At 47.4% G+C, this 17,822-nt stretch overlaps 1 protein-coding gene across 1 annotated transcript in view; it reads left to right on the plus strand.

Moving 5' to 3' along the window:
• ASTN1 (astrotactin 1) overlaps window positions 1-17,822 on the plus strand; it is a 299,182-nt gene that overhangs the window by 274,864 nt on the left and 6,496 nt on the right. The window contains exons 18-23 of the mRNA XM_006754536.2: window positions 4,538-4,806; window positions 6,372-6,505; window positions 10,001-10,152; window positions 11,160-11,295; window positions 15,640-15,740; window positions 16,602-16,785. Of these exons, the coding sequence (XP_006754599.1) occupies window positions 4,538-4,806; window positions 6,372-6,505; window positions 10,001-10,152; window positions 11,160-11,295; window positions 15,640-15,740; window positions 16,602-16,785 (976 nt within the window). The remainder of the gene's footprint in view (window positions 1-4,537; window positions 4,807-6,371; window positions 6,506-10,000; window positions 10,153-11,159; window positions 11,296-15,639; window positions 15,741-16,601; window positions 16,786-17,822) is intronic.

A 17,822-nucleotide genomic window follows, 5' to 3' on the forward strand; every position in this document is an offset into this window, starting at 1 on the left:
CTGGTGCACAATCAGGGCTGGGGAGAGATGCCGGAGGTTGGCCAGCCAGGGAGGGACCGTGGAGTGATCCAGGGCATGTCCAGCCCATTTTGCTCAGTCCCGATCTGCTGGACCCCAGCAGCAAGCTAACCTACTGGTTGGTGTCTGCCCCCTGGTGGTCAGTGCACATCATAGTGACTGGTTGAGCGGCCTTAGCATATCATTAGCATATTGTGCTTTAATTGTTTGTATGGTCGACTGGACGGCCAAATACTTAGCATATTAGGCTTTTATTATATGAGGATTATACTCTATTTTGCTCAGAGCGTGTGTCCCTTGGCAGGTCTGGAAGTTCACATTAAGTCATCCAGCATCACTGAATCTCCCCTGAGACTGATTCCGCCTGGACAGAAATATGACTTCAAATGACTCAGGATACTTGTGTGAACCATCAGGGGTGGGGATGGGGGTAGCACCTGCAGTGGAGGTGTTGGTGGGCTCAGGGCTCAGTGTGCTGTGGCCGTGTGCTGTTTGCTCTGTGTCAGACTTTCTCTCCTGAGGATCCACGCCATCTCCGGAAGCTGCGCTCTGACTAGCTTGCATCTGATTCCTTGCTGCCTAATGAACTGCCTCTGTAGCTCTGGCTGTGATGTCATTAGCATCACATTGCCTTGGGCACCAACTCGGGAGAGAATCTTACAGCAGCCCCAGAAATCTACAGGAAGTGTACCAATTTACTTCATAACCACTCATTCACCTTGGTGGCCTGTCAGTTCCCACCAGCACAGCAGGCCAGCATGAGGATGGCTCAGTTACTTTTATCATCCTGGGTCCAGGTGGGTCGATATGTACCTGCCCAAGGCCCTGGGCACAGCCACAGTGAGATTTTGAACATAGGGAAAGCCAATATTCTCATACCACGATATTCTGTGGGGGAAATTCATCCACTGTGTGCCGTAGGGTACAGATTTAGCCTCAAGCAAATGGCATTTATTTATAGCAAACTATATTTTCAGAATGCTTTGCAGTTTGGGGGCTGAGAACTACATTTCAGGTTGGCTCTTCCGCTCGTGAGAAACCTGAGTCCCCTGGCTGGACCCCAGCGCCTCCCCTGTGAGCAGTGGGGTGGGTTCTGCAAACAGGTGAAAGGAAGCCACAACCACACCACATATCCTCCATCAGAAGGCACCTAGGCTAATGGTAATCTTTTAAGACCTTAATTATAGCTTATTTCTTATGTCCAGAGACTGCACTTGTTGAAATAGAATATTTATTTTATTAAGAAACACTGTAGTGTCAAATTACTAGAGCAGTTCTACCCAGGATCAAGAAGGTGGAATGGGGGCAGAAGCACCCAAGGGTTGTAATTGGAGTGGACAATAGAACCATAAAGAAATGGGGTGGAGTCACCTCCCTACCACTCTCCATACACAGACACCTCTCACACCCATGCCAGCATGAGGGGAGGTAAAGCAAGTGTCAAAGATCAGACTCTGCTGAAGCTTTTAGGATTTGAACGAGCTTCACTTGCCACAGATGTGATGGCTGTAAGTGCTCTCTTCAGGCAAAGGGAGATTTATCTGGCTTTCCACCGGACTCCATCATTTTAAGGAGTATTTCCCAATTGTATCTTTAACCGCGCATGGAAAATGCATTTCCTCCTTGAAAAATCTCTCTCTCACACACATCTCTATTCTTTGCCGGAGTCTTTTGGGAGTTCACTGCTCATCACTTCTGTGTAAATCCAGCTCCTCTCTAGGCAGCGCCATCCTGCCTGATGGGGGGACTGGCAGGGTGATTAGTCTTGGTCTCGGGCGGGGCCCGCTCTTCTGGACTGGTGTATTTTCAGAAGGCAAACTTGATTCTGAATTACAACAAGAGTTGGGTGGTTTTCCACCATATTCTTTTGCACCCTCCTTCCCTTGCCTCTCTTCTCCCTAGCCTTGCACCTGTCCAGGACTGAAGGAGGTGGGGAGAGGGAATGCTGTATCTTGATTTTTAAAAATTTCATTGAATTTATTGGGATAACAGTGCTTAATAAAATTATATAGGTTTCAGATTACCATCTCAATTTTAATTTGGAAAGCCAGAAGACAGCAGCAAAGGTAGCAGCCCCTCAAATGTTCACAGCAATTAAACCCTTAATGATAGATTGCTGGAGGGTTGGAGGCTGTCACTCAGCTCCAGATAGTGTGAGGTCACAGTGCCCTCTAGTGGCTGCACTTGCGGTCACCATGCCCTCTAGTGTCAGACCTGAACATCCTGAATCAGTGACCCTGGTTCTATACAAGAATATAGATGTAGGAGGTGAGGGGCATTTCTGGGTATTTGGGGATTAAAGGTGAGAGAAAAGGTATTTCATGGCATCTTATTCTTCCCCTAAAGCAATTTATACTCCACGTGAATAATATTGAGGGGGATTTTTATTTTCTCCTGTAGTTTTGTTTTCCCTTGATTATCTTGTGTGTCTCACTGTTATTTTTCTCCTTAGGATAAGTTGGATGGAATTGTTTTACTCATTAATGTTGTATTAATTGTTAGAGAAAAATTTTGCCACTACAATTTTTTTTTTTAAAGTAGCCATGTGTTACTTTTCCATAGGTTTATTTTCTGTGATGCCTAAGTGGTCACAGAATGTATCACCATTTGTTTCCTTTCACAGAAGTCATTTTAGACTTGCTATCACCACCTAGTGGTCACTTTGTAGAAACCTTTTCCCAGCTTCTGTGTTGAAGGCCTTCTGAACCAGGAGGGCTGTGGGCTAATCTTGAATTGCAGTGCATCTGATTCTAAGAAGGGGCTTGCGGGCCAACCAGGAGACACTCCAACTCTCTGGTAAGGCTGGCAAGACAAACCTTTAAAACTCTTATCTTGAAAAGAAGCACTGTATCTTTACTGTTCGTTTTTAAAATTTCACTCCCCAAATGAATGAAGGCCTATTTTTCTAGAAATAACATCAAGAATTCAAAAACTTATCCTACCCCCACTTACTCTTGCCAGGAGCTGGGTGAGGACTTTACAAACACTCCCAGCCATGAGTGGCAAAAGCCACTCCAAGATTTACATGTTGATTGGAGTGACTTTGGAGCTAGCTGGTGTGGGCTCCTGGGTCTCCTACTTAATAATATCATCTTGGGTTTGGTGTGTGCAGGAATGTAGTTCTCTAGAAAATCCAGGAAGGGCTTGAGCTCAACTCTAGGTCCTTTATTAAACCAGATGCAGATGTGAAATAAATTATATCCTACATTGATAGTCACTAAGTGAGCCCTTTGCCTTCGCATGTCCATGGAGCTGCAGGGTAGAAATGCCTCATCTGCATAATGGAGATGCTCATCTGCAAAACAGCAGTGCTGCAGGGCCTCATATTACACAGCAAACAAGAGGGGGAGAGAGCACTGCCTGGACCCCACAAGAGAGAATTCTGCTGTGAAGTCAATGAGTCGTATCTTGCAATCACCTTCTGGAACCACTTTGCAAAGCCTTCCAACCAGATCCCCCAAAGATCTGGCCCATCAAAAATTGCATTCTCGTTGTGCGAGGACAGAATGGATGGTCTATCCGCCCATTGTTTCCAAAAGCCCAGTGACCTCCCTGCAACTATTTCATGTTTGGGGCTACAAAGGGTCAGGGAACTCTTAAGGAATTAGGGCTTTTTGCCAGCAGACTCTACTTCCACCTCCCATAGAATTAATCAGTAGAAAATCATGAAGCCTTGGAAAAGAAATACCAAGCAGTGCTTTATTCCACAGGAACAAAGTATTATTTTTTGGTAGGCATTTCCAGTGTCACCAAAAATAAACCAAGAGCCCGCCAACTCCCTTTTACTTATCGATCAGCATGGTATAGACCCATTTCTCGGGCTTTGGAGTGAAAATCTTTTTGAAAAAGTCAAACTTCCTTGCACATCTTCATTACATTAATAATGAAGCTGAGATGTCCTGTGACAAAATTGGATTCAAATTTCAGATCTCACAATACAGTAGCTGTGAGCTTAAGGCTGTTGGCCTGAGTTATCTATAAAATGGGTGTAATGATAGAATTCTATGCAAAGAGCTGGTGTAAAGCTGGTTATGATCAGATATCACATTCCTGGTATAGACAGGCTCAGTAAAGGTTACTGATGTTTATGGTTAAAACTATAATGATGATTATTCGCATGCACTTAGCCACCATCATGTGCTTTAAAATCATTCTGGCCTTTATTCATTAGGAATGCTAGAAGGGGTACTGTTCAGGCCTTCATTCTCTGGATGCAGAACTGTCACTGCTGTTCCTGCTTGCATTATCGATGGCAGTCATAGACCTGCACACAAACTGCAGAAGCATCCCCAAGAGGATCAGTGGGACTGGTGCTGCTCAGCCAGGAAACAGCCTGCTCTCCCAGTGGGGGCATCTGGGAGAAGGAGTTCCCCAGATTGAGCCAGATGACAAAATCACATCTTACCCCTCTGTGACATTACTGGACCTCTCAGGAATTTGACTCCGGTGCTCAGGGCCATGAGGCCATGCAGTCCTTGCTCCTCCCTCCCTCACTGTTCCTTTTCCTTCTGTCTGGCAGGCAACTCCCCATCTGACGAGTCAGAGGAGCGGGAAAGAGACCCCAAAGTGCTAACGTTCCCAGAATACATCACCAGCCTGTCGGAGTCCGGCACCAAGCGCATGGCAGCTGGAGTCCGTATGGAGTGCCAGAGCAAGGGACGGTGCCCCTCGTCCTGCCCCTTGTGCCATGTGACATCTAGCCCTGACACCCCTGCCGAGCCGGTTCTGCTGGAGGTGACCAGAGCAGCCCCTATCTATGAACTGGTGCCCAATAACCAGACCCAGCGGGTAAGAGGCCTGAGACTCTTGGTTTAGGGAGGCAACAACAACAGAGGGCATTGCCGATGGCCCAAGGAAGTGACAGGTGCAGCTGAGCCCATGCTAGACTATGGATAGTGAGACTTTTTGTTTAGCTAATATAAGCACCTATTTTCTTATATTTGCATATTAGTTCAAGTCAGTGCATTCACAACTCCCATAGTAATGACTCAGGAGTCACAACTGAACATTCGGTAGGGCTTTGAGCAACAGGGGCTGGAAGGAACAAGGTAGATGGGGAGGCATAGCGGTTTGCAGCCACCAAAGTAATTGTTCAGAAAGCCTCAGGGGACAGTCGGAGGAGTTCAGTTCTGCCTCCTGTTGGCTGCTGCAGTGAGAGTAGCAGGAGCACATTGGATATCTGAGCCTGAAGAGCGTGGTTTCTCACCCATCACTCTGACTCAAAATGCCATGTCCATGCAGAAGTTCCTGCTTTATATTATGGTGCAGGTCATGACATCTCCCAGCCACCCCTCCATCTCCTCGGCTTCTCCCTTTCCAAAGATGCTCAGGGAAAAAGCAGGGACCCAAAGGGATGAGTGGGGAAAATGTGACCGAGGTAGTGACTTAGCTCATTTCCTCTCTCTCTCCTCCTCAAGGTCATAAAGGACAGAGTGGGTCAGAACAGACACAAAAACAGCAACAACACAGACAAAAATAAAAACCTGAAAGCTTAGGGTGGGGACTTCTGAGACTATAGGCAAAGGTGGCCTTGGGGACAAGCCCTAGTAGCATCTCAGCAGTGAGCCTCTTACCTGCCTGAGAAGTGTGCCCATCCAGATGGGGTGATAATTGCTTTCTCTGTCCTCTTTTGAGGGACACCTGGTGTGTCACAGTTTCATAGGTGGTGTCTAAGCCAACAGGAGGGATTTTATGTGTGTGTTTCTCTTTCTTACTAGAGTCTGCCTCTGCCACAGATACTTCATTGAGTGTTTGAAAATAAGGTTTGTCACAGGAACAGAAAGATAAATTGTTCCTTCGGTTTACAAATTCCTCTTCCATTTGATAGAAGTGACCATGGGAAGAGTAGTAGGAGGAAGAGAACTCTGGCAAGGGGCTTGAAAGGATGAAAGAAGACCCAAAGGAGACCCAAAGCCCAGAATGACAGTGGCTCTAATCCAATGCCGAGCCCTACCCTGCTTTGTCTTCTGGCAGGATGAAGAAGGCAAATAAGGATGCACAGAGAGGCATTTGAGAAAGAACTAAGTGCCTCTGGGCAGAGGGAAGAGTGGTAAAGGCAAGTCCCCCTGACTATCTGGTAAAGAAGTCATTGTTGCTGGAACCCAGGTGTGAAATGATGGAATAGAAAGGAGATGGCAGGTGGAATAAGACTTGCTTCCAAGGTGTCAACCACAGGGACAATTATGATGCTAATGCAAGATGAGCCCTAGAGGTCCTGGGAGGTCTGGGCTTCCCACAACAATCTCCTGGGAAGAGGTGCTACTGACTGGAAGTTACTTAGGACCAAACAGAACTTTGATGTCCCTTGATTATGGTAACTCAGCCCTGGATCCCCTCTTTGCCCTCTCTTGCAGCTCTTGCAGGAGGCCACCATGAGCTCTCTGTGGTGCTCCGGGACTGGAGATGTCATTGAGGACTGGTGTCGCTGCGACTCCACTGCGTTTGGGGCTGATGGGCTCCCCACGTGTGCACCTCTGCCACAGCCTGTGTATGAGTCCCTGTGTTTGCCTCCCTCTCGCATGCATGCCTCAGCATTATTCCTCAAATACTTATTAGAGAAGGTCTACTATTAGCAAAGCTGTGGGCTAGATGCTGGGAAACAGGGAAAACCATGATGCTGCACCTGCCTTCAGGGAGCTTTTAATATTCTAGGGGAGGCAGGTGCACAAACTGTAATTGTAGGAGGAATGGTTTGATAATAGTTATAGGAGACATGTAAGTGAAGGCTTCATGAAGGAGGTGTAACTTGAATTTCTCCTCGAAGGTGGAGAAAGTCAGACAGCATGGCCAGAAGGTAAGGGAGGAAGTCAGGTCTATAATGAGGCCACTGGTGTGGGTCTGTGGAGCAGTTAGGTGCTGCTACCCCTCCTCTCCTTGTAATAGGTAAGTGAATGGGTTCGTAAAGAATGGAATTTCCCAAGTTGTAGAACAGAGCCATGGCTAAGAGGCCATGATATTAGTTATCACAGTGTGGAGAGGATACAACTGAGAGATGACTTTGGGTGAAACTACTGGGGCTTGGAGCTGCCTGTGGGTGTGAGAAGGAAGGAGTTGAGAATGGACTTAGGCTTATGACCTGGCTGCCTGGGAAGATGAATAGGCCACAAATGAGAAAAGAAGCATCAAAGAAGAAGCAAGTGTGAGGAAGAGGCTGGTTCCATGGGGGCCAGCCTTGGAGTTACAGGGGGGAAGTTCTATAGCGGTGGCCAGTGGTCAGAGGGAAAGGTAGTTTGGAACTGCATAAAAAAGTAACCACTAGAGATAAGATCGAATCAAACCCAAAGAAATGAAAGATGGAACACAGCTCTGAGAAAGAATGCTCCAGAATAAGTATCAACTGGGAAGAGCAGAGGGTCAGGGATGAACATGGGGGGTTCTGCATTTGAGGGGTGAATAGAGTACAGAGTGCTGCAAAGGTGGCTGAGAATGAACATGTCCAGTCTCCTGTCCCTCACGGGAAGGCTGCACGGACTGGCTGTACAGCCTGTGAATCCTGACGGGCTAGGGCCCAAGGCAGGACCCCCTTCTAGTCTCTGCTATAGCATCTGCCATTGGAGCAGAGCATAGAATTATCGTGTCTAATACGGAGGGCTGGTAGGGCACGCTGGAGGGGCATGACCCATGGGCTGGTTAGGCAGTGAGAGCGGAGTGAGGATCAGGACCTACGGTACCTGCAGGGCTGAGTCGGCAGGAGCAAGATGGCAGAAGGAGCCAGCAAGTGCGAGGCTGGTCTTGGTGAACACTGCCCTCTGCCTGTTACATGGATGTGCAGGTGGGCATTAAAGGGCCAGGACTAAGCAGGAAAAGAATCAGAGGGCAGCACAATAGCAGCGTGTCATTACAAGCCAGCGTCTTCTCTTGTCCACAGGCCTGCCTTGGGTAGTTTTAAATGTACCAGCCATTGGCTTCTTGCTCCTTATTGCTGTGAGTTGGACTTATAGAGTCAAAATATAATCAAGCTAATTATTAGCAGAAGTCCTTCCTTTTGGTAGAAAAGGAGCTACTAGAAGAAGCTGGTGCTTCCAGACTGATTCACCAACTAAGAAATCTGCCTTTGACACCTTACACTGAATCCACCAAACAGTTATCAGGAACATAAGATCTAACCATTAGTGTCTTAGGGCTGGTTTCATTTGTAAACCTGCATTTACTAAATGTCATAGACAAAGATCAAATTGGGCTGAATTTTCAGCAACATCTATTAGGGACTTCACTTCTCTTGTTAATTCTAATCAGTAGCAGACCTGTTTCTTGAATTTTTGTTGGTAGTGGGAAATAGAAAAGCACTTTAGCTTTCCACACGTCTGTGTAAATATCACACACTCCTGTTTCTCAGTAGAGGCCAACCTTACTCCATGTTTTCACAGAATCTGAGTTCTCAGAAAGGCTTAGTTACTTGCTTAAGCCTCCTAATGCTTTTTCTTCAAAATAGCATTCTGCATATGACTCTAATTAATGAATTTGTCAATATCTGCACTGTTTTGGGTCTATTCCATCTTTAATGTCATATGCAAACTATGCACTTCTCATAGGAAGCCACGAGAGAACATGTGTTTCGCATTATTTTCCCACTAGCTGAATTCCTTGCTGTTGCTCCCACAGCCTCCTTTGATTTCTTTTTAAAGTTCTTATCACACATTGTTATCATCACATGCATAACTATGTTTGTCTATTGACCACCCCATAAAAATAGGGGCTGGAGCTGGTGTGTGCACCTCTGCATCTTTAGCACTCACCAGGTACATTCTTATAGGTAATGGGTAAATTAGTAAATCATTACCGAATTGAAAATGAACATTGCTTTGGTGTGATACTCTCACAGTGCCTTGCCAAGTTGGTCCTTGAGACCAGTGACGGGCATCTGTGAGCCGAGTAGAGGCTAGAGAACCAGGATTATGGGAGGGTGGGGTCATGAGATATGGGAATCAAGGATGGGGGTGAATGGCAGGGATAACATGTGAGGGAGCAAGGCTGGAGTGAGCAAGAACTGGGAAAAAGCCCAGAAGCCAGTGGTCTAGGAAGAAACAGGGAATTGGAAGCAATTGAGAAATCTGAGACCCACACATGAAGGCAGAACAAGAAAGGGAATTGAAACCACGTGGACCATTAGGAGATTCATACCAGTGAATGTCAATAATGGTTACTGAGTGTCTGCAACATACAAAGAAGTATGAGATGGAAAGGCAAAGAGTGGTCAAGATGGACAATTTACACAGAATGAGGAGACTATGAATGGGGAAAAATCAAGAAAAGAATGGAATCAGAATCAGGATACCTAGAGAAACCCAGGAACAGACAGTGAAATGAGAACCTGAGTTTGCAGACAGAGGACATCAACCTGAGGACACTGACTGGTGGCCAGCTTCCTCTTGCCCAGCAAAGCTCCTCATGAGCATTACCTCCAAACGGAGCCTGTCCCAAGGCCCACAAGCTCAGGCCAGGAGGAAAATATGGTAATTCCCACAGCAAGAGGCGAAGCTTGGGTCCCACCAGCAGGGCAGATCCTGACAGCGCTACAGAAACTGAGCTGACCACAGCCTTGATAATGCAGGCTCTCCTAGCCACCACCTCCAGTGGGCCTGGGTCTAAGCATTACAGGCACATTCTCTTACTTTTTCAAGAGCAAATCCAGACATTATATTTTCAAGCTCTAACAAGGGCTACTTCAAAAGACCTGTCCCTGACCGTTTGAGATACAGGCACTCATTCATCTTTGACTCACCTACTTATTTAATTACAAATATATGTTGAATTCCTAATGTGTAACTGGCACTTAGATGAATAAAATATAGATATCAAGGATCTTCCGAAACTTGACTCTCCAGTGAAGGAGACAGGCACTCAAAGAGATCGTTGTAGTGGTTGGTTAAGAAAAAGGTCAGAAAGAAGAATTTATACTTGAGAAGGGGTCAGTGGTGGTATAAGAAGAGCCCGCAGGTCTCAGCTGTGTCCCTGTGTCATGTTTCTTCTTCTCTGCCCTCAGGCTGCGGCTGTCCACGGTGCACGAGCCCAGCAGCACCCTTGTGGTTCTGGAGTGGGAACACTCAGAGCCTCCTATCGGGGTACAGATTGTAGATTACCTCATCCGTCAAGAGAAGGTCACCGACAGGATGGACCACTCCAAAGTGGAGACTGGTGAGCATCTCCCATCACTTCCTGGACCCAGGGTGGGAAGCAGGAGAGAAAAACGCCTGCCTCCTGGCTCTGCACCAGGGTCCCAGGGCCCCAGGGCAATTCTGGAGAGGCCTGAGCAGCAGTCATCTTGTCCATTTAAGAGTTTTTGCCTGGTGAGCATCTGACAAAATCTTGTTTTGATTTTGTTTTACTTTTTGTTTATGGAAGAGGTGTCCATTTCGTTGCCTCTAGGCACACTCACAAAGAACTAATGATACAGCACACTAGTTATCCTCACCCATAATTAGAAAACAATTCTGTGCTAACCACTGCCGTGATTACAGAAGAAAAGATTTCTTTACTAATAAGGCAAAAGCACATGTGGACAGATTTGCTTACCCGTGTCTTGTTCTAAAGCAAACTCTGGTTTTGCTAGGACCAGCTAGAAGAAGAAAGTCTTAGAGTAATGGAATCACCTCATGAAAAAATGCTTCATGCCTCACTATTTCACTGTCCACATATAGGAAAGGAAAGGGAAATCATTCCTAAAACTTTCACATGAGTGTGGTCACCAACAGGATGGTAGCATCCACAGTCTAACTCAGGGTAAATATCTTCTGGCAAAACTGTCACTGAGGCTTAGAGACAGTCAGTGTCCTCAGGCACAGATTGCTGTCAACTGCTTCTTCTAGGCCCTTTCCCTGATGTGCACAGGCACCACGAAGGTCTGGCAATGACCACTAACCAGAACAGCTGTTCTCACCAAGGACATTGCATACAAACTCGCAATGTGGCATGTCCGTCTTGCCTTAATTGCTTCTGAGCTAACTCTGGACAAATGGCTCTAAACGAGTTAAATGTGAAATAGTTATAAAAAAACTATTCCTTCTAGGTGTCCTTTCTCTACGTGGAATTTAAGAAGCCTGGGTTCCAAGCAATTTTAATGTTAAGCTGTCACTGAATTGATCCTGTGTCCTCATTGCTTGGCCTTGATTTCTCATGCCTTTTCCACCCCTTCCCCTGGGCAGAAACGGTGCTGAGCTTTGTGGATGACATCATCTCCGGAGCAAAGTCTCCTTGTGCCATGCCCTCTCAGGTGCCAGACAAGCAGCTCACCACCATCTCCCTCATCATCCGATGCCTGGAACCCGACACCATCTACATGTGAGTGACACCCACTTCCCTGCTGTTCCTTCCCCCACACATCCCGAGGCTCCTGGCTGGTTCCTTTTTGCTACTTGGGTTCCTTTGGAGACTTGGAAAAATGTTTCGAGTCTCTCAAGTCTTGTCCTGATCAGCATTACACAGAACCTTCTAGGCACAGTAGAGGGAGGATCAAGAAAGATAATATAGTCCCATCCTGCAAAGAGTTCACAACATAGAGAGGAAATAGAGAAACAACTAACCTTGACATCAGGCAAAATGGAAAAAATGCTGGATGGAAGAGCAAGGGATGTGTTGAAGAGAAAGGAAAGTGGTGGATTGTGACTTGCAGGGACATCTGAATTGGATTGGGTAGCATGTCAGTAAGTAGGGTCATGTTGGAAAGGGCATACATACCAGGTGGCAGGATCAGCTAGGGAAAGGCAAAGAGGCATGAAGGTGAGTAGTGAAGTCGTCCATGGCGGGGAGGAAACAGAGGGTGAGTAATAGGGATACAAGAGGGCAAAGCTGGGAAAATAGAGTGAAATGCTGTATATCAGAGGAGATTATTAATTTTTTGGAGGAAAGGAGCAGAATACCAAGAACTCTGCCTTAGAAAGCTAGCTCCAGTGGCACTGAAATAGTTTACTGAGGTTAGAGGTGGTCCACATTTTTCTTCAAAGGACACACAGTGAACTCCATTATTGTGGCACCTGCAACAGCCCTGTTTTCCCTGCGCGCTCCTCCCATTCCTCCCTGTGCTCTGGGAACAACTGAAAGCTATTTGTGAAGCAGACACACAAAAGACACCAAGAGAGGAGAGAGAGACCATGATGCAATCCAAGTCCTGGTAGGAAAATTTGAGAGCTAAGGCAGAAACCATTGTGATGTAGTTCTGGGACCTTCTGACCCCATCAGGATGAAAAACATTTAACAGTTTACAGATGAGGGCACGAGAATAGCGTCGAGGTTTCCAGAATAAATCATTTCCATTTCTGCAGTCAGGGAGTTCAGAGATGAAAAGCACTAGAAATGTGAGTGGCATTGATTGCATGATGAACTTGGATGCCCAGGCTGAATATTTCCAATATAAGAAAAGGAAATGTAACCAGGGGGCCATGCTGATGAAAGGAAAATATGTGAGTTTTTACTGGAGGAGTTGGGAAATAGAGAGAAACACAAATGCTAATCCTAGGACGAAGGACAGCCAGCCTACTTATGATTGGGCAGTTAGGGCTTTTTATGAGAGGGACAGACAAAAGGAACAAAGTAGCTGCTGTAAAATTCCTGAAACTCAATGAAACTGGAATTACCATTTATAATAAGGGCTCCATAATCCCTATCCCTAAGTCACAACTGTTAATTAGGAATTTCAAAGTTCCTATGAGCATGAGGCTGGCATTGTTGTCTGTGTGGAATGCCAACCCTCACCCACCCGGGACCCTCCTCAGGTTGGCCTGATGTGGCTAAGTTTCCTGCTCAAAGAACTGAGGCTGATGCCTCCTCCCACTCTGACATCCCTGGTGAACTTCCAATTTGCCCTCTGGCTTGTAAAACAGCAAACTTTCTGTGACCTTAAAGAAGTTAAAGACCAAGCATGGGGCTGAGGAAAAGATAGACAGTGTGCACTAGGACCTAGTGGAAGGCGGCACTGCAGATCACAGGAGGAGGCCCTGGCCTGGGAGACATTCCTCTGCACTAGGGTGGAGGGAGGCTGAGCTTCAGCCCCCAGTGCAGAAGGAAAGGAGCCTTGGGTAAAGTGTTGAGAACACACGAGCCCCTAGCCTGGATCGTTTCTAACCTTCTAACCACCGAGTGTAAGTGAGGCTCTTAAAGTTTCTGCAACAAAGCTTTCTCATCTATATAATGGAGGAAGGCAGCCTTCATTCATGGAGTGCTTGCCATGTAAGGGAGCCTCTGGGAATCCTTCTGACCCTGTGAGATTAAGGTGATTGTTCTCATTTTATAGCTGAGGAAACAGACTCAGCAACACTGAGTAACTTCCCTAGAATCACACAGCTGGTAGTCTGGGGTGTGGCCGGTGGTGAAGAATGGAATCAGAGATCAGAGTTCTTATCTCTTCACACACTGGCCTCCATGCCCCGAAGGATCTAGTAGCACGATCTTAGCACCTCACCTTGAGGCACAGAGCTGGCTCCTCACCTGGGTGCACAGAGGTAGAACTGCATTTCAGAGACCTGGCTTACCTTGTCATCTGAAGCATTTTATTTAATGCACTTCAAAATCATTATTCTGAGTAGGGTCCATAGCACAAACCCAGTTAAGAATCCATGGTTGGAAAGTATCTTAAAAGGATGTCTGGTCCAACATTTTCATTTTAGAGACAAGGAAACGGGCCAGAGGCGGGTGACTCCGTGGCCTGCTAGCCCAGGCCCTTCGCCACAGCATGTGCTCACAGGAGAACCACTGCCTCTGGGGCCTGTGACAGCAGACAGGTAATTCAGAAGGGAGCCGATCCGGAGTGATCCGCAGAAATCACCCCCCAGCCTGGAAGGGAGCCTGTGAGAGCAACAGATCTTTCAGACCCCAGCCAGGCTGTGCCGGTTCACAACCTGCACGTGAGGATGGAGGGCACTGGGACCCCTGAGGAATGGCTCTGAGGCCAAGCGTCCCCTCTACTCAGAAGGTTTGAGGCTCATGTATTTGTCAATATTTCCTCAATAGCCGTTTAAAGAAAACCAGCCGTGGGAAGCATTTCCTTCCCTAATGCCTTCCTTTGCTATTAAAAATAGTGCTAGGACCCTACATTTTATACTAATTGCCCCTTTAGAGTAATTTGGGAATTAAGTTAAGCACAGGCATCTTTATCCCAACTCAGTATTCTCTCTGTTTAGCTGGAATTTGAAGCAAGATGGGACACAATGCCAGGCTGCCGAGCAGTGGGCCTGCTGGGGGTGGGTGAGAGGAACTCTGTCCTGGGCATATGGCAGAGGCTGTGGAGTGGACAGAGCCACCTGTTTGGATGAGACAGGGAGCTGAGCACCTGGTTCCGGTCTCAGGCCTGCGGAGCCCACCGCTGTGGTCTTGGCCACGTGTCCTGCACGACCAGGATGCCCAGTGAGATGGAGGCTGCCTCTGTGCGGTGCCTGTGGTTCCCGAATGAGGACTTGGGGAGGGTGTAGGAGGCGATCCATACACTGGTACACTGACTTTCTCTGGGCTCCTGTGAGGGAGGAAGTGGTGGATGGATGCAGGGTTGTCTTTTCTCTGCGGAGACAATCATCCCACCACTTTCTCAGCCCAGCAGACCTGGGCACTCGGCCTGGGCATCTTGTCCCTCCCTCTAGCTCTGCCAAAAGGAAAGAAAATTCAGAATTGCCAAGACTGCAGCCTCCCATGAGGACACAGAAAAGAAAGTGACAAGAGAGGCAGCATTAATGACTTTATTCTCATTGGGTTGGGGACAGAAGTCCTGGGCACCAACACCAGAAGTTATTGTCAAGGTCACATTCATATTCCTCTCTGCGTCCCAGAACCTCCGCTTTGTCACCTGTGGGGGAGGGGGTTATCCACTCAGCCTTCAATAGCCAGGTCTTCCTCCCCCTCCTTGCGGGGGGCTCTCCGGAGGGGTGGGGGCTCCTCATTGTCACAGCCCTCTGTGGCTCGTTTCCACTCGGGACGTGAGGCAGCACCCCTGTGGTCAGAGGAGCTGCGTGCAGGAAGTAGAGCCCAGCCACCAGTACATCAGGGCCCCTCCATCCTGGTGGTTTCACTTCCGACTTTAAAGAGGAAAACTGCCCTCATTCCTGTGTGTCCCAAGTGTCAACTGAGCACAAGACAGGACAGAGCAGGATCAGTGAGCTGTGCAGGGTCGTTAGGCTCCAGGTCCCGCACGAGGTCTCCCTGTTTTATTATCATCCCCATTTCATAGAAGAGGAAAACCAGCTCAGAGGAGTTAAACTAACATCACATGGTGGGGAGCAGGGGTCTCAGACCCCGGTTCTGACCGCCCCATAGACAGACTCCTGCCTCAGCTCAGTGGTTGTCAGAAAGTAACTGGCGTGAGAATCGCCTGGGCCCCATCCCTGGAGTCTCCATCCAGTAGGTCTGGGTGGGGCATGACGCTGCTGCTACAGGTCTGGGGTCCCCACTTTGATAACCAGTGCTCTATGCTATGATGCTTCCCATCAGATAATATACCCAAGACCGAAAACCCCAATCCAAGACCCACCAGGAAGCAGTGAGAGGCTTGGGACCACACACCTTGTGACCTGGGTGGTGGCAGTAAGTGCATCATGGAGTCGCAGAGCATCTGGGGGCAACTTCCCTCCCCCCCCCCCCCCGCCTCTGATCCAGGCAGAGCTTGGCCGTTCTCTGATAACGACACCTTCCCCTCCCTGCCAGGTTCACCCTGTGGGGTGTGGACAACACAGGACGACGCTCCAGGCCCAGTGACGTGATCGTGAAGACCCCCTGCCCTGTGGTGGATGATGTCAAAGCCCAAGGTAAGCGATGAAGGATGCCCAGGGACTGCCCCTCGCCACCAGGAGGAGGGAGTCTGTGGGAACAACCTAGAGCTCAGGGAGAAAGAGGAGAATCCAAGGCCCAGCATAGGGGCCTCTCTCTCCCAGGAATCCTCTCCGTCGCCTCTGGCGGAAGTCCTCGTAGTGCCCCAGCATTCCAGAGTGAATCCTGGAGCCAGGGACGCTGCTGCAGGCTCTGGGCACACCTGGGCACTCACCAGGTGCTCAGTACCTGCTGGGGTCCCCATGACCTCTGCCCTCAGCATGGAATTTGGCACTTACTCTCCATGTTTTGTGTGCATCAGCCAATGTGAAAAGCCCTATCGATCAGTCTTGGTGTGGAGCTGAGATAGTGTTCTTCCATCCCCTCCATGGACAGACTGGCAGGGATCCAGCAGCTTCCTACACCCTTGGAACGCAGCCCCCTGCTCCCTAGTGCCCTCCCTCTGTTACCTCTGCCTCCTTCCTTCCACACCTTTATCCTCCCTCCCACTTGCCTGGGGTCACACTACCTGTACAGTATTAATCTATGAGCTTTTGCCTCAGGCTCTCTGTTTTTAGGAAACATGGGCAAAGACAACGAATATTACAACTAAAATTAATCTGGGAGGTATTCTATTCAAAGGCTTTCATTTTATAGAAGAAAACCCTGAAACCTGATGGGGCAAAGGTAAAGTGATTGACTCAATCCACTTTCTCCAGGTGCTGGGCTCAGTATTCATCAATATCACACACACATGTATGCAGGTGTATATGCCTATACACATGCATGTGTGCCTGAGTATATACTCGCTTATATATGTATGTATATAAAGTATTTATTTGTCTTGTCGCCCTTCTCAGAAATAGCAGACAAGATCTACAATCTCTTCAATGGCTACACCAGCGGGAAGGAACAGCAGACGGCCTACAACACCCTCCTGGACCTGGGCTCCCCCACCCTTCACCGAGTCCTTTACCACTACAACCAGCACTATGAGAGTTTTGGAGAGTTCACCTGGAGGTGTGAGGATGAATTGGGACCCAGGTAATCAGTCAACTTCAGTGCTTTTCCCCATTTTTTAATTAAAGTTATTGGTGTGACATTAGTTAATAGGATCATATAGATTTCGTGTAGATTTCTACGTTACAAGGTCTGTGTATTGCACTGTGTGCCCCACCCCCCCAAAGTCAAATCTTCTCCCGTATGTTAGGGCCCCCACTACTCCCTTCCCTCTGGTAACCACCACACTGCTATTTGTGTTAACGAGTTTCAGTTTTATATCCAACATATGAGTGAAATCATATGTTCTTTAGCTTTGACTTATGCCACTTAGCATAATATTCATAAGATCCATCCATGTTGCTGCAAATGGCCTTCCTTCATCCTTTCTTATGGCTGAGTAGTAGTCCATTGTGTAAATGTACTCCATCATCTTTATAAAGTCCTCTATAGCAGGACACTTTGGTGGTTTCCATGTCTTGGCCACCATGAATGCTGCTGCAATGAACTTAGGGATGCCTATATCTTTGTGAGTACATGTTTTCAAGTTTTTTGTGTATATACCCAGGAGAGGGATTGCTGGGTCGTATGGTACCCCTATTCTTAATTTTTTAAGGAATCCCCACACTGCTTTCCATAGTGGTTGTAGCAGTCTACATTCCCACTAGCAGTGAACGAGGATTACCCTTTCTCCATAACCTCTCCAACACTTGTTATTGCTTGTCTTGTTCATAGTGGGCACTCTAACAGGTGTGAGGTGGAATCCCATTTGTTGATTTGCACTTCCCCAGTTGCTAGTGAGGTTGAACATCTATTGGCTGTTCATATGTCTACTTGGGAGAAGTATTTTCAGGTCTTCAGCCACTTTTTGATTGGGTTTTTGTTTGATATTGAGTTCTTTATATATTTTGGAAATTAAATCTTTGTCAGAGCTATTGTTTGCAAATATCATCTCCCATCTGGTTGGCTGCCTCTTTGTGTTGTCGTCAGTGTCTTTGCTGTGCAGAAGCTTTTTATTTTTATATTTTTACCTTTACTTCCCTTGCCTTTGGGGTCAAGTTCATAAAGTTTTCTCTATAACC

The sequence above is a fragment of the Myotis davidii genome, unplaced genomic scaffold (genome assembly GCF_000327345.1).
Source record: "Myotis davidii unplaced genomic scaffold, ASM32734v1 scaffold591, whole genome shotgun sequence".
In the NCBI taxonomy this organism is placed as follows: Eukaryota; Metazoa; Chordata; class Mammalia; order Chiroptera; family Vespertilionidae; genus Myotis; species Myotis davidii.